This window comes from Epinephelus fuscoguttatus, linkage group LG4 (genome assembly GCF_011397635.1).
Source record: "Epinephelus fuscoguttatus linkage group LG4, E.fuscoguttatus.final_Chr_v1".
In the NCBI taxonomy this organism is placed as follows: domain Eukaryota; kingdom Metazoa; phylum Chordata; class Actinopteri; order Perciformes; family Serranidae; genus Epinephelus; species Epinephelus fuscoguttatus.
The window spans coordinates 23,701,829-23,719,051 of record NC_064755.1 but is presented as its reverse complement, the minus strand read 5'-3'; the positions used below and the strand labels follow the sequence as shown (position 1 = coordinate 23,719,051).

Genomic DNA, 17,223 nt, shown 5'->3' with positions numbered 1-17,223 from the left:
CGATACTCAAACAACTGCTGACTCCATGCTCACAGAAAAGCCCAGCACCAGTTACGTTTCTGCTTCACACGCTTACAGCACAAACAGTCAGTCTTTTGACTCTGTGGTCTCTGGGACCTCTGCATTCTCTCTCACCTCTGTGCCAGCTGCTACACTTCCACCCTGGCTGACAAAGCAATCACACACTGGGGATATGACCTCAGATTCCTCCCCCTTGGCTCTGACCCCAGGCCAGCTACGCCTGTCCACACACGATGCATCAATTACTGGACACGCAACACGTAGTGTGGCAACTTCTGGTACTACAGGTGGGAGAGCGATAACCATGAACACTGCTTCTCTTAACTTCCTGCAGCCCTTCATAGAAGGATTTTTATCTATTCCAGTGCTAAATACTGCGTGTGCATGTGGTCTTGTGTATCAATCTGTGTCTCCATGCATGCTGCAGGTGTGACAGTTAGAGAGGAGGTGATGGAGGTTTTGTCTGAGGAGGTGTCTTACTTGGTGTCAGATCTGAATCCCTTCACCGAGTACACGTTCAGGGTCACTGCCTCCACAACAGTGGGAGAGGGACCTGCAACAGACATCACCGAGAAGACAAGGGAGCAGGGTCGGTGGTCACATTACATCACATTACATTACATTTATTTAGCTGACGATTTTGTCCAAAGAGACCAACAATAAGAGCATTCAACCATGTGGATACAACCCCAAAAAGTGCAACAATCATGCAGTCAAGGTCTGCTTTAAGTGCAGTATTTAAAGACAAGAGGAAATAGAAAAGGAAGTGTTTTGTTTTGCTTTTACATGTCACTTGGATTAACCCCGAACAATAAAAAACAAACAAATGAGAAGGCTAGCAAAACCTTAACAATTCTTTGTCCCTAATAATGTCTTTAACTGTATGTGTTGTTTAGTCCCAAGCTCAGTGCTCGAAGTTTCCTATCAAAACATCAGCTCCACCTCCATACAAGTAACCTGGGTCCCACCTCTCAACCCCAATGGGCGGATCACTCATTACACTGTCTATGGCCTCAAACTGCACAATAATCAGGCCTTAACATGGGTTACAAATACCACCAGCATATTGATAACAGGTAATCAACTTTTCTGCTCAGCTCTATACAGTCATTATAATAATTATGGTACCAGTCTGTTGCTAAATGTCTCTGTTCTAATGTATAGATTTGGACAAGTATACTGCATATAAGCTACGTGTAGCTGCATCTACAGCTGTGGGCGAGAGCTCTCTCTCTGAGGAAGACGACATTTTTGTTTTCACCTTAGAGGACGGTATGTGCTGAACACAAACTGTACATGTAAATATGTGATACTAGGTTAGTTAGATTGTTTGATTTGATTATGTCTCATTCTATAATCTATCAGTTTAATTACATTTTATTCAATGAAAGATCACTCTTGGATTTTTCTTGTCCGTCCCTTCCTCAGAGCCTGACTCTCCGCCTGTGAACCTCGCTGTGGTTGACACCAGCCCCTCCACTGCCACATTAGCCTGGTCTCCTCCAGAACAAGCCAATGGGATAATCCAACATTATGAGGTCCTGTATGAGAACGAGTCCTACTCTGCGTTGATGAACACGTCTTCTGACACAGTCACTCTGATGAACCTGAAGCCATTCACCTACTACAATGTGTCTGTGAGGGCGTACACACGTTATGGCCATGGCAACCAAACATCTGACACTTTATACCTGCTGTCTGGAGAAGACGGTGTGTTGATAGATGCTTGCAAATACACTCTTATGAAAATCTTTAGTAAAAATATCGACTGTTCAGATTTTAGTAAAGGTGCATCTTGTATTCTCTCTCCAGTCCCAGGTAGTCCTCCATACAATGTTACTTATGAGTCGGTCAGTCCCAGCGAGGTGAACGTGACCTGGGAACCTCCTTTAATGCCTAATGGGATCATTACCCACTACAGCCTAGAGCTGTGGAATTCCACCCACTACCTAAACCTCACCTCCCTCACCAACTTCATCCACGTCACACATCTGAGGAAATATGCACGCTATCGCGTCATGGTGCAAGCACACACACGTGTCGGGCCGGGAAACCACAGCAGCGAGCCGCTCAACATCACCACACTGGAGGATGGTGAGAGGGATGGGTGGGGGAGGGGAGAAAAAGGGGAGGGTTTGTTTTCAGTTCCAGGACACTGCACAATTACATCATGACTGAGTTCGAAGGGCATCTGATTAAATCTGACTTTCCTCTCGTCTTTTCCTCTTCAGTTACATCTCTGTTTCAGCTCATGCTAATCATGTTACATCACAGGTATTTGATGCCACGTGACCCGCGTGACCCCCATCAGGACTGAGAAGCACAAACAACAACATCATTACAACTAACCTGTTTTTTTAATTTCAGAGCAATATTCTGTGTCTGTCTGGCACATTCCTGAGGTTCTTATCCGCCCATTGCAAATATATATTTTTTATCACTCATCAGATTCTGTATTGACAGGCCATGCTCTTGTTTGTATTACATTACTGGAAAGTCTTTCTCCTACATCTCAGCTCCAGACACACCTCCACAGTTCCTCCGCGCCAGGAAGTTGTCAGACTATGAGGTAGAGTTGTCATGGGAACCGCCCCGTGAAGCCAATTCAGACATACTCTACTATGTGGTCAGAGTTTGGTGAGTTTCTTTCTTCCACCTCTCTCTGTCTGTTTAAAAAAGAAATTTAAAAGGAAAACAGAACACATTGCAACATCTGGTGGCTCTCTTTGTCAGGAATGAAACGACTGAGCTGTGGCAGAATGTGACAGGGACATCAGTGGTTATTAATGTAGACTCAGAGAGTCGCTACAACGCCTCCGTTTCCAGCTGGACCAGGCTGGGAAATGGAGGAGTGCTGATCTACATCAGCTTTACCACCACTGATGCAGGTGCTTGATGATTATCAGAGCATTTTTAGATAGATAACTTTATCATCCTCTCATACAAAAAAAATCTTTACACTGCATTTGAATGAAGCATTTTTTTCTCACTTCCTGAATATTTGTCTGTGCTCTTTGGCTTTCAGAACCATTTGACCCCCCTCAGAATGTGACTTATGCAAATGTGACCGCCTCCTCTGTCACCTTATTGTGGCACCCGCCTACTGAACCCAATGGGATTATTGTACACTACACCATTTACTACTCTGATAACGGCACTGTCGCTCAGCAGGTGAGAGACATGCACCATGTATAGAATATAAAGACAGCAAGTGACAGATTAAAGCTGCATGCAGCATATTTTTATATAAAAAATAGGTCAAATGACTACTTGTAATGTAGAAAGTGTTTCTAGTCGTGACAAACCCACAGAGGATTATCACCCAACTCAGTGGTTCCCCATTTTAGTGTCTTTTAGCTCATTGTTTTGGATTTCTGGCCTGCAACTTTCCTGTTTTGGTTCTCTCACACTGCTCTCATTGACTTTGTTGCCAGCAGCAGGTAGTTGTTTCCAGCTAAGAAAAACCTTACTGTAAGCTACATGCACAACACCAAACAGCCAAAGTTAGCAACTAGCTGGTAACATAGTGCTGCATTTAGCAGCTAATGAGCCAAATATTTCCCTGAGTAGTGTGTAGAGACCAAAACAGAGCTAAAAGAGAGAGAAAATGTACCTACATTGGTCGGGTGAACACACAAAAAAAAACTCAAAATAAATGCAAACATTGCTTTGTGTCTGCTGGATGTGTAAATAGCTAACGAACTCCAAGCTAGTTGCTTACACATTCATAAGATCAGCTTTATAATCGGATGATATATCAATATTTTGTTTATCACATAGACTGTATACTGGATACAGCCACCCACTGGTTTGTAGAGTCCCATTTTGAAGCTTAAGTTTGGCATTTTGGCCGTCACCACTTGGTTTTTTGGAGCCAGAAGTGACTAGATGTGGGTGGATCTAAATCATAGACTATGGTGACGCCAAAGCTATTCACTGAAGGACTGCACACAGTCTTTGCCCCAGTGAGAGCTATGAGGTATGACACGTGTAATGTAACTGGAGCTGCAATTTAGGATGGTTACGATGATAGTAATAAAGGGATGGTGTACCAGGCTGTAAACATGTTTGTTTCTGCAATAGTTGGGCATTTTAACATGGGTGTCGATGAGTGCTGACTTGCTCCTGGAGCCAGCCTCAAGTGGCCATTTAAGGAACTGTACTGGAACTGTTTTTGGCACTTCGGCGTTGGTTTCATTTTTCAGCCCAGATGGTTGCTGCTTGGTTTACAGCTTCCACTTCCCCCAAGTGTCCAAAAACCTAAAAAATCTGAATAAATTAGTGTGGAAACATAATAAATGCAGGATTAACACCTGGCTGAGACACTTAATGATAGGTTTTCATTTAATTTGTCACCCATCCGCATACATAGCACGTATTGTGCTCTTGATTAAAGGCCTCTGTCAGTGTGTGAAAGTAATCCTAACGCTCCTTTTTCTCCACAGAGGGTTCCTGTTTCAGACTTACCTGCACCTGCCTCCCCTGATTCAGCCCTCTCCTACACTCTGACTCGGCTGATTGGGGGCACAAACTACATCGTGTGGATGACCTCCAGCACGGTGCAGGGGGACGGAGGGGTCCAGAGCGAGCCACTAACCCTGTTCTTACCGGAAGACGGTCAGTCAGACACACATATGCACACAATCCCACATACATAAATAAGAATAATTTGAAAAGAATAGACTTAAAGATAAAATACTACACATAACGCTAGGTAATTATTGGTAAAGGTAATTATTGCATAGGATGATTCAAAGTCTCGCTGGAGGGTGAGTCTGCACACTTTTTTCAAAACTCTTCAACTTCCAAAAAAAAAAAAATTACATAAAAACTTGGCGATTGAAGACGTGACTTTCAGCCTGTTAGTGAAAGGAGATAACCATCAGTCTGGCAAACTGGCTCTATTTTTGTCTGCCTGTGACTCTGTGCCTTGAAGACAGCCAGTTTGTGTTTCCTTTTGCTAAGCACGACGAAAGTTGTGAGGGATTAAAAAAAAAAAAGACAGAGCAAAAGAGAAAGATAGCGCAGAACCGTTTACGATATGATGACAGAGGAAAAACAAAGCCTGATGTGCTTTAAGAAAGTTCAAGCTGGGCTCATGCTACGATTGCACTGTTGCCACAGAAACCAAAATTTGGATGTAATATTTAGTTATACTTAGTGTTTTTGATGTCCTCAGTGGGAAAAAAAAAGTGAAGTGTACATAAAGCTGATCTCTTTGTTTTTATGTTATTTTGGGAAAAATGGTGCAGACAGCCGCCACAGACTTTGTCATATACATTTCATGTTTGTGATTTATTTTTTTTCTTGTTAACATATTCTCTGTCTCTGAATGATTACTGCTCATACTGACTCTGTATCTCTGCCTGTGCTCTAGCTGCTCCACTCTCAGCAAAGCAGCGGATCTCCAGGGCTCCTTGTCTCTTCCGCACAGCCAAGCCCCCCTGCTGGGCTCAGACCCCCACACACACCTGGCTCCTCACATCCACTCATTCATCTTATGGATCTGTCAAGTTTTATCTCCCCTTTCCCCTTCATCTCCCCCTTTTATTTCTTCTCTGCGTACCATGCGTTATTTTCGGAGGGGTGAGACGATGAACAGGATGAGTATTTTCTCCTCAACCCCTTTTCTTTCCCAAGGTTTTCAGTATGCAAGTTTCCCTCCCAAATGCCTCTGTATGTCCCTGAATGGGCTGTTCATTTAGTCGGATATTGATTCTGTGTCTGTTTGCTGTTTTCCTATGCTGTGTTTCTGTGTTGTTAAAGTAATGTCATGCCGTATTGTTCTACTTGATGTGCTGTTGTGGGTTTTGTTAATTACAACAATGCTGCCAGTGATTATGACGGTGCTTGTGACAGATGATGATAATAATGATGATGATGATGGCTGGTGCGCTGTTCATTTTCCCTCAAGTGTCAGAGTGTGTATGGTTGATTGATGCCCTCATTTACTGCCTCGTAGTACAGTAAACTCACATCAAAGGGCTCACAGTTTTCAATCAGTCTTGTCACTGGTGGTTAATGATAATAACACTATTCTTCTTGTCTTGCTTCTGCAGTGCCAAGTGACTCGGTCCGAAACCTGACTGCTCAGATCTTCAGCTCCACGACCATCATCGTCAGCTGGGACCCTCCCATGGAGCCCAATGGCCGCCCCACCTACATGCTCACCTTACAGGAGGCCGGCACCCCCTTGGACGTATCCAACCAAGGGGCTCCGGCTGTCAACAAGACCATCAAGCACAACACAACTGACAATGTCTTCCTGTTCACCAGACTCAAGAAGTATTTCCCTTATGTGTTCACTGTTACCCCGGCAACTGCTGCTGGCGCTGCCTACAACCACACCAGCACGTTGTATCTGAGAACGGATGATGATAGTGAGTTTATCCACACAGACATTCACTAATGGTGTATGGTTCATGTATTTATTGCGACACTTTTTCTCTTCAGTTCCTAGCTCTGCTCCATTGCTGGTGTCCACCAGGAATCTGTCGTCATCCTCTATCGAAGTGGTGTGGCAGCGCCCTCTAGAGGCCAATGGGGAGATAACAGAGTATACCCTCACTCTGTTTGGCCCGGGGGGCTCCAACATAACACATACCCTCGACACCTCCTTCACCCTCACCAACCTACTTCCATACACAGCTTATAACCTCACCATTACGGCTGCAACCCGCAAAGGCTCAGGGCCTTATCTGATGCTGCAGCTGCACACTGATGAAGGAGGTTAGTTTGAAAGCAGGTTTATAATATCTCTGAGATCCTAATTAGATGATACAAACTCATGAAACTGTGGGTATACTGTCCGTTTCAACTTCTTCTCTATCTGTCTAACTTTGTGTTTCAGGCCCCATGTCTCCTCCCCGTAACCTGACTATATATAACCACACAGCAGTCTCTGTGTGGCTGAGCTGGGAGCCTCCTCTGGAGCCCAATGGAGTGGTGATACAGTACGGCTTTAGGATCCGAGACCTCATCACACACACCGTCACACACAGGGTACCGTTAATTTCACACACCGAAAAAGCTGCTCCACACAACAACAACACTCACACTTGCACACACTTGGTAAAAGTACACACTGTCACACTTACGGTAGCTCTAATTTCACACTCCAGATACCACTCAGCAGTAACACTATACGTACACACACGTGCACATATGTGTGCTGATAAAATAAAACATTATCCACTCCAGTAATCAGGATTTGATGATTTAATCTCCTATGTGTCACTTTATGTGTGTGTATGTAGAACTCCTCTGGCTTGTCGACCACAGAGTATATATCAGGCTTCAGGCCTCATAGCTCCTACGAGATCAGTGTTTACAGTTACACCAGAGTGGGCCATGGGAATCAGTTCAGCAGCCCTGTGACCTTCACGACTAACGAGTCAGGTAAAGTACACACTCTCTACACATGAGAGATGTAACACTGATTTAGGTCACTGCTTGTTTTGTGGTTCAAAATTGATTTGTACTGTATTTTCGCTTCACTTCAGAATACCTTATTTGTCCCTTAAGGAGCAATTAAAAGGAAGCAGGTTTGCAGATATAAAAACACACAAAAACACTTTCATCCACATGCATCTAAAAAATAAGAATTTGAGAGAGTAAGAACTTAAAAGAAAAGAATAGGAAAAACAAGTTAAAAGATATAAGAGCTTGTGGCCAGTCTATAGCAGTCCAACAAAGTCTAAAAGTTCTGTACAAACAGCAAACTTTTCATCTCTTTAAACTCAGCTGTTCACAACTCATATGGCTTCTGAGATAAAAACCAAACTTTCATCTATTTGATTTAAATACATGCAATCTAACACCAATTCCCGATGCCTTTGGCTTAAAGTAGTCATGAAGGGCATGTGTGGGGTCACTGATAATCGCACAGGCCTTCCTGAGGCTGTGCAAGGGAGCTTATTGTTTAGCCAGTAATTTCTGAGGTTATCAGCACCTTACAATCAGCCATTCCTTTTTTTCTTTGCTTTTAATAATTCAAAGTGTTACTGAATTTTATAGAGAGAATATTAAAAAACAAAAAGCTAAACAAAACAAAGCCCCGGCAGGTAACCAGACACTGATGTAAGAAAGGCAGTTATTTGGTTGCACTAACGTGGTAGGCATTGGTATTTATGACAACAATTATAGATTCTTATCAAGGTTAGGTTGCTCCCTCAGCTATAAACCCACTAAAGCCTAGTCTTATTGTGTTTTAACCATGTTGTTACAGTTTAATCATCCCAATGTCTTTTCACATGCAACAATTTCCATCATTTGTTCCCACTACATTTTCAGTGTAGGAGTTTGAGGCTCTTTCTAACATCTTAGAATCAGCTGGGCACAGATTATTAAGATAGCTGTTAATACTCGAAATGCAAATTCACAAACTGCAGCACTCCAGTTTTGTCCCCAAGGAGACACAATTCTGGTGATCTGGGTGGTAAACATTCTCACCATTCACCAAAACATTCCACAGCATTCCTCTGTGAGGGAGAGACCATGGGACACTCCCATAGTGCGTGCATGTATGTACCTTGCTCTGTTTTACATTTCCATTAGGGCTGCCCCAGACTAAGAATTTTCCTAATCGACCAGTAGTCGTCATTTAGGGCCATTAGTCGACTAGTCACTTGCATGTTTACGATATTAATTTAATTATTAATTGATATATATTTTGGGCGGGGCAACACAATGGTTTGAGTTGAAGGTGTGAGAAAGAATAGTATCAGTAAAGTATCAGTAACATTAACACTGTGCTACATTACAGAGAAATACAAAACCGTACTAATGAACCTTCATTAATATAGGCCTATATTTTATCTACAAGTGCACGTCACACACTGAGCAAGCCGCCTGTTAATGACGCTGTCGGCAAAGCAGTAATGATTGTGCTAAGTGGCTAATGGGCATGTAGCTACTGACATGTTTCACATGATACGTCATGTTTGTAGTTGACCAATGAAGATGAGTTTACATATCACCTTGGGTTCGTCCTTCACCTTCTCAAAATGATCCCACACTTTGGATTTCCTGCCCGACATATTATTAACTAGCCTGTGGAATAACCGCAGGTACCAGCCCTGTGAATCAATGTGACTCCTGTCTGACTGCTGAGTGTGGCCACTTCATGTGTCTGTCCTTTCAAATTACATTCCTACATGGTCCAGTCATATAGGTTTGGATTTATTTTGACAAGGCATTATTAAGTAATCTTTAGTTAGACCCTTTTTATTGAGTCTTGTAGTCTTGTGTTTAAATTAAAGAAATTTGCCTCTGGTTTTTCTGATATATTTCCCATTGTTCGGAAAAAAAATCCTCTCCCATGTTTCTCCATTAAATCTACAACACATGTCTCTCATTATCTTAAGATTTTTGCAACCACTGTTATTTACCCCAGGACACATCTCATACCCCTTTGATGCTTCATGAAACATTATGGTAGCTATAGGTAGCACTCTTCTTTCCCTTCAATACAGTGTCTAATTTTTGAATATTTCTAAAGATGGCCATGTCCCTGCAAATTAAATTTTGCCTCATTCTGTTACAGTAAAGGAAATTGCCCTCTTTGAATAGGTCATCCATTATGCTGATACCTTTTCGTAACAATATCTTTTATATACTTCTTGCCAAACTGTCTTGGACTGCTTGGATGGAATTCGTCATATTATTTTTCACCCTTATTTAATGTTTGTGCTAGAGCCTCAGTAGGTGTAAAAGGAGAAGTAAGATCCTGTTCAATGCGGATCCAGTACTTTGAGAATTTGTTCTGTCCCAGTGTCTGGCAAGCTTCAAAAATCCATTCTTGTCCTTTTGACAAATGCATGTCAACCAACAAATGTATAAAAAAAATCAATGACAATCTGTAAACTTTGTCTGCAGACTGCACATTTGAAGTTTCCCCTCACCCAGAGTCCTGCAGCCTTTTTTCAGCATGTACAATTAAAGGTCAATACTGTAATTGAATTTGGTTCATCTCTCTGACAGTGGACAGCAAAGAATGCTAACTAAAGCTAATGCTAGTCTAACAGTGTCACTGTCTCATCTCTGTCTGCAGTGTCTGACGCAGTGGGGAACCTGTCTTGCTCAGGAGTGAGCTGGGATTCAGTTCAACTGTTTTGGGAGCTTCCGGCCAACCCTAACGGGCAGATCATATTTTATGAGATTGTAGTGGAGGTGGACTCGCAGTCTTACACACACCAGGCTTACGCACCAGAGTACACAGTGACTGGGTTATCTCCAGACCAGGAGTACATGCTCACTGTGGCTGCAGTCAACTCTGCAGGACCTGGAGACAGACTAAACTGTACTGCATCCACTCTGTCTGAATCAGGTAGTCAGTCTCACTGCACTGTGTAACATTTTGGCTTGTAAATGCTTTTATACAGCAGTGCAAAAAATGAATAGTTTAATCTTCTTTTTTTTCCCTTTAAAAGCCCCGGCTGCCCCTCGCTTCCTCGCTATCTCTCAGGTCACACCTAACAATGTGACACTTGAGTGGGCTCCGCCACTTTCCATTCCAGGCCTGCTGAAAGAGTACCACGTCATCGCACAGCTGCTTTCGACTGTTTGTGAACCGAATACACTAACTACTGCACAGCCGGCCCCAGAGGACGAACTGCCCTCGGACTGTGTGGACTCTATTGTCACTGTGTCAGTGAATGCTTCGGATGGAGTTGAAGGGAATGAGCACAGCATCACACTCCAGTCCTTGGCAAAGTACAGATACTACCGCTTCAAAGTGGCTGCTGTGACCAACGCTGGAGTGGGAGAATACACGCACTGGAACTACGCACGCACCCTGGCTGGAAGTAAGAACGTCACAGTGATGCAATGACCTTTTTGTGTTGCCAGGGCAGAGTTGGCAGTTAGTCATGACCTCAGGAGGAATATTTGACTAATTAATCTGTAAGTTTTTTTCAGGGTGTTCCAGTAAAAAAAAAAAATACAGCATTTTTAACCCTATCCGCACTGATGTATGGATATTCTTTAGTAAATTAAATTGTATCTTGTGGAAGATCTTCATGCATAGTGTAAGCAGGTTTCTCTCATGTCTTGTCTATAAACATACAAGTTACTGAATTAACTATCAAAGGGCTGTGGGTGAAGTAAGAGCACAGGGACAGCTTCTCTGTGTACTTGATCCACTTTAATGTCCAAAAAAGAATGTAGGACAACCAAACACTGACAACCATAGTGGCATCTCACATCTTAAATATCCTCCTGAGACCCGAACTTTTGTTTGGTATGCATTTTTATTTTCTCAGAGCTATTTTGGATCAGTAGGACCCAATGAGTATAAAAAACTAAACACTCAATGACAATTAAATCCCAATGACTTCAAACAAGTACTTCCTAATTAACAGAGTCTGAGCTTGTTACTGTTGCTAAAATTGGTCAACTTTGTTGCCATATCAAACTGCAAACATTATTAACCATAAATAAACAAGTTTCAACCATAAACTATGATCAGGTTTTGCGCCGTGTCCACTTTTGTGTTGGGATCAGCTCCAGACTGACTTGGCAGAGATGGCTGCCATCTTGTTTTTACATGGATTAGTGTATTGTGTCCTACTACCACTAGATGGCACAAAAAAGTGTCCATGAATGAGGACAACAGGTTTAAGTTAAGTAGAATGACGTATGAGGTCATGTAAACCCAAAATATATGAGAACACAGGGTCTCAGGAGGATATCATTCTGCCAAACTTAATCATAGCTCTCATTACCTGCATGTAAGGTGCACGATATTAAATAGTCCCAAATTAAACGTAAAGCGACACATAAAATATTTAAACAATATATGAATGTAGTTAACATTAAATTACGTAGATGCAATATAATGAACAGAGAAAAACAAGACAATCTACTGGATACATCCTCACGAAAATAAATCTCATCCTACAGTAGTATTATGGTAAAGCATAATGAAGTATAATCATTAGTTGAAACATCTCAGTGCATTCAGAATGAGCAGAAACCACTGATCATTACCTCTTCTTGTTTTTTCAGTGGTTCACACTCTCATAGCACTGTGTTGCTACCCTGCACTCCCTGTAACGCAGCCTTTTCTCTTTTTAAAACCTGTTATGCTTATTAATAGCAGCAGTGGGATTTGTGCAATAAAATCTGGTGGTATAATGTTAAAGACTTTGTGGTGAATCACAGGGGAAAAGAGATATATGGGTTTGATAGCAGATCAGTAGGGGATTTTATGATTTGTTAAACATGCATCTGTAGAAAACTGAACATATTGATTTATTGATTGATAGAGAACCACATTAAACATGAGCAAAACTACATCAAGCCTCATTTATCTAGGCTTATGCTCAGTACTTCCAAAATTCATGTGTTTCGGAAGTACTGAGTATATGACTGGATAAATTGACTTGGATTATACTGCAGGAGTTGTGTGAGTTTGTAAACAGATGTTTTGATATAGTCTTGCTGTTTGTGGTCCCTAATCAAGTAATAAATCAATATGTTCATCATTTTCCCTGGAGGTTAATTCAAGGTTACACTGCATGACTAATTGATTAACAAGTATAATTTTGTGAGTGAAGTATTCCTTTAACTTTTTTGATTTAATAGCACATAATAAGCATTCTGTGTTTCTCCTATCGCCTCCCTCAGACCCTGACGAACCTCCACGTGACCTTAAAGTAACCGCCACCTCCAACAGCCTTCGCATTGCATGGGGTGCTCCAGCCATTCTCTCTGGACCAACTTCATATCTTGTGCAGGTCACCTCACTGAGTTTCATTTTTACAAACACACAAATATGAATGTGTCATGACATGTTAGATTTTCTCAGTACAGATTATCTTGGTGAAGGTTTTAACACATGGTGTGGTAAAATGCAAACATTGTGAAATTACTCAGACTCTGCTCATTCACATTTAGGTATTAAATCTTTTCATGAACTCCCCTGTCACACCAGGTGGATGGCCCTGGTTTAAACATCTCAACAGTCCGTGCTCCAGGAGAACTGACAACTCTCGTTGTGACTAACTTGACTGCTTTCACTCATTACTTTGTGACTGTCATTGCCTTCACTGGTCCTTTGGAAAACGCCACCAGTGATGGGAAAGCCATCGGGCCTATTGGATTTCAAACACTGGAGGAGGGTATGTGGAAATTTACATTTTGGCAGTTCCTGTAACAGCCACTACCCACCCGTAAATATCACCAAATATCTTTTTTCTCTCCTGTATCATTTCTACTCTGTCCTCAGAGCCCAAAGACCCTCCCAAGAATGTGATAGTATCAGTTATCCCAGAGGAAGTGAACCGTGTGAAGGTGACTTTCACCCCTCCAGAGGAGCCCAATGGAAACATAACTGCTTACTATGTGTACATCTACGAAAAGGGCCAGCTGGTCAAGAACATCAGCCTTAATATCACCCAACGAGACCAAAACAATCTGACTGCAGTCATAGAGGGCCTGAAGGGAGGACACAGCTACAGCATACAGGTGAAGAACAACACACACACATACACACACACACACACACACACACACAGTACACACCAGAGGTGGGACTGCGTCATTGTTTTGGAGGACAATTAAGTCTTAAGTCTTTGCACTCAAATCCCAAGTTGAGTTCTTTGGTTTCAAGTCCTAAATAAGTCATAATTAGCGCTTCACCATATAATAACACTTTAACAACATTGTAATATATTAACTTTACAAAAATAATGGCTGTTTCTCTGAATATGTATTTGTTTTATTAAAACAAGCTTGTTGGAGGTTGTTCCATATCCACCTGTAATTTTTCAACCTACACCTTTTGCATACTACACTTTTTTGGTAGTGTTTTTTTAACTGGTACTCAGTAAGATAATGTTAGTTCTTAATGGTTCTCTCCTGCAAATTGATTGGATGCTGTCAAATTGGTTCAAGTGTATCTGGGGAATTAAGTGAGAAATTGCTGGAAATGAATAACATAAATGTTAGTTGATTCTATGGTACACTTTTAAATAACATACTTTTCAATCTTTGGGCTTGGGGGAAAGATATCAGGTATTTTCAAGTCACAGTTCCAGCAATCTGCCTTCAGTCAATGTCAGGTTGTCTGTGAGCGTGTTTTGCCCTAGTTTTTGCGGTGTGTCCTACACCGTTGGCACAAGTCAGCCCTCGTCAGCTGTTTTTCATTCAATTTAGCATGTTGAATTGGTGTTGGCCTTGGCGGAGCCCGTCAGTGAATGAAATCATTCTGATTGTGAGTTCAGCTCAGTGCACAAAAATAGAAGTGATGAAAGCAAGAAAGCAAGTCAAGAGGGTGTGAGATTGAAACAAACTTATTGTGTAAGGTTGTGTTTGTGTTTGCCAGCGCATGGTAAATGTCATTTGTTCTTTCAACATCTGGTTGTGTTGTTAATGTGCTAACTGGCTATGTTGCATCCTGAATCTGTCCTGTCGGTCCTCTGGTTTCTCTTTTTGAATGACGCATAGAGAGAACTGCCACCTGCTGGTTTGGGGAGTTATTTCCTCTCACGGAATTGCAGAACGTATGTGCTAGTTAGCCATAGGCTGTCGTCTTTGCGGTGCGTTGAAGTGCCACTTTTTGGCCGAGACTCAGGCGATGTGAGGCGACACAACAGTGGCCTTTGTTGCCACTAGTTCTTTGATGCTGGAGTGGAGTGTTTGGGCCCTTAAAGTCCAAGTCGAGTTGGAAGTCTTTTTTGATTTTGTCAAGTCGGGTCTAAAGTCATCAAAATTGGGATTCAAGTCTGACTCGAGTTCAGACCTCTGTTACACACACACTCACAAATCCCTACAAGTTTGTTCATTGGTGTGTGTTTCCTTTTCTTTAACTCCTGTCTGTGCCTGTCTCTCTTTCTGATTTCTTCTCTCCTTTCTTCTGTTTGTAGATTTCAGCAAAGAATGGGGCTGGGAGGAGCCCACCCAGCCCGCATGTCCAGATAACCACAGGCATCAGAGGTACAAGTCCCTCTTTTTTATGTGTGCTCTGCACCGCTATACAGTGTTTCTCCCTTTCTTGTTGCGGCAGTGCAGCATAGATGTGAGACACAGAACTGTGCCGCTGCACAGTATCATCAGTGCAGACCTGCTCTGACACAGCAAATGTAACTCAGCAATTTTCTCAGATGTGTGTTCATGACGCAGAGGTCTGAGCAGTTTGTCATGATTTAGATGTAAATGCATCAGACGAAAACCACATCTTCCCACACACTGTGGTCACACAACAACCTCTGTGTGTGTGTGTGTGCGTGTGTGTGTGTGTGTGTGTGTGTGTGTGTGTGTGTGTGCTCCTCTGTGTTCACACGTGCGTGTTTTGCAGCCCCAGCCAAGCCAACCCAAAGACCCCAGGCAGTGCTGGGCCATGGAGGGGTTGCCATGGTAACCCACAGGAGTATCACCATCCGCATGCCTGCCTGTTTCTATAGTGACGACAATGGACCAATCACAAAAATCCAGGTCATCGTGGCCGAGTCAGGGGGTATGACTCTTCAAAAAAACATTGACAGCCGTCACTTTTAGTTGAATACACTTGGGTATCGGTCTTGTTTGTGCTTTAAGCCTCAAGTAGAATCTTGTTTTACAGTACGTCACTCTGTCCTAAGCTCACAACAGACAAAATGTATGCAAAAGCCAAAGGGCTTAACGTCAGCACAAATTTGACTCAGTCCCCCTGCGATTCCTTTCCTCTCTAACTGGCTTACTCATCCTGTCACAGTGAAAGACATCCAGAACTTGACCAACTGGAAGAATGCATTTTTTGTTCGTCCTGCCCCTTACCTGACCGACAAGGGGTTTCCCAACCCGCCATGTTCCATGTGGGACGGGACGTCGCGCACAGATGCACACGTCAGAAGTGGTCATAGTTCATCCGGAGGCGGGCGGCCCCTGTTGAAGCACAATCACACTAATGCAGCAACGTACATAATCGGAGGGAACGATGAGTGTGTTAAGGAGAACAACACTGATAGTTTCTGCAACGGACCTCTGAAGCCAAACACCGTCTATGTGTGAGTGCACCACACACTCCACCACACAACACAACACAACTTAAAAATGTTGTGTGTACATTTTTTTGCAATAATTTAATGCTGACACTCGGCTATTGTTTGATATTTACCAGGTTTAAGTTCAGAGCCACTAACATCAATGACCAATACACAGACTCTGAGTACTCAGAGCACATCAAGACTGCAGGTATTTATATTCATCCCGGTGTTACACTACATTAAAAAATGTTTTGTTGATTTATGTGTGATGTTGTCACCTCTGTCTCTTTTCACTCTCTCTGTAGTGGATGGGCTGTTAACCAGAGATGAACAGATCATTCTGGGCGTTCTGCTCTCCTTCTTCTTGGCAGTGTTGCTCATCATTATCATCTGTGGCTCCGTCAAGTAAGTTGGCAACAAGCATTTAAACATTTGCCAGCATTCATATATTAAAGGTATACTGTGCAGGATTGTCAGCTATTGTTTGCAGACACACTCGTCAGCAAAAGTAAAATTAAAAGCAAACCCCAGATTCACTCTCGTTTGGCATTTTTCACGGCTGTGTCTCTTGGATGTCTGCTGTTTACAGTCTGACAGCTGGTGGCTATCTTTTTATAAACCTCTGAGCTCACCTGAGCGCTGTGGGGGTGCACACCCATAAACGTCCCAAGCACAGAAAATAAAAAAGTACAGGCAAAGTGCAGAGTCCTTGCAGAAAAATACACCACTACACACTTCCAGTGGGTCATAAGTCATGATTTAAAGGGATAACTTCAGTATGAGTCTATACATTGTTTTTTAGGAAAATCCTGCATAGTATACCTTTTACCAAAATACTGCATTGATTGCAATTTAGTATTAGTGCACAAAAAACTGTGTGTAAAGTCTTGTATAAATATGGGTAATTTTGCTTTGTATAATGTCCAGTAAATCAGTTTATTTTTTTATTATGTTTTTACAAAAAGAAAAAAAGCAGATACAGTAAAACCAATGACAACAGGCAGGGACATCATAGGTAAATGGGTAAACTTGTAAACTTGTACATCTTGTAAAAAAGGAAATGAGAAGAAACAAGGTTACACTGTACTGTAGGATCCCTTATGTCCATGATTGTCCTTGGAGATCCCTGACTTTGATTCCTGGAAATCCAGGGTATTTTTAAGGAGGGAGAAATCTTCCTCTCATTCATGAGCTATTGTCCATCATGTTTGTCTTAATACTAAGGGGAATAAAACAA

The 17,223-nt window shown here is 42.2% G+C and overlaps 1 protein-coding gene across 3 annotated transcripts in view; it reads left to right on the top strand.

Annotated features, from left to right (window-relative positions):
* Positions 1-17,223, top strand: part of ptprq (protein tyrosine phosphatase receptor type Q) — a 57,957-nt gene that overhangs the window by 26,334 nt on the left and 14,400 nt on the right. For all 3 annotated transcript variants that reach the window (XM_049574386.1, XM_049574385.1, XM_049574387.1), the window contains exons 29-47: positions 449-610; positions 918-1,097; positions 1,186-1,293; positions 1,450-1,731; positions 1,834-2,115; positions 6,081-6,401; positions 6,475-6,750; positions 6,872-7,023; positions 7,278-7,419; positions 10,073-10,348; positions 10,452-10,826; positions 12,649-12,758; positions 12,956-13,142; positions 13,250-13,488; positions 14,889-14,958; positions 15,320-15,478; positions 15,716-16,007; positions 16,121-16,194; positions 16,292-16,391. In XM_049574386.1, the coding sequence (XP_049430343.1) occupies positions 449-610; positions 918-1,097; positions 1,186-1,293; positions 1,450-1,731; positions 1,834-2,115; positions 6,081-6,401; positions 6,475-6,750; positions 6,872-7,023; positions 7,278-7,419; positions 10,073-10,348; positions 10,452-10,826; positions 12,649-12,758; positions 12,956-13,142; positions 13,250-13,488; positions 14,889-14,958; positions 15,320-15,478; positions 15,716-16,007; positions 16,121-16,194; positions 16,292-16,391 (3,787 nt within the window). The remainder of the gene's footprint in view (positions 1-448; positions 611-917; positions 1,098-1,185; positions 1,294-1,449; positions 1,732-1,833; positions 2,116-6,080; positions 6,402-6,474; positions 6,751-6,871; positions 7,024-7,277; positions 7,420-10,072; positions 10,349-10,451; positions 10,827-12,648; positions 12,759-12,955; positions 13,143-13,249; positions 13,489-14,888; positions 14,959-15,319; positions 15,479-15,715; positions 16,008-16,120; positions 16,195-16,291; positions 16,392-17,223) is intronic.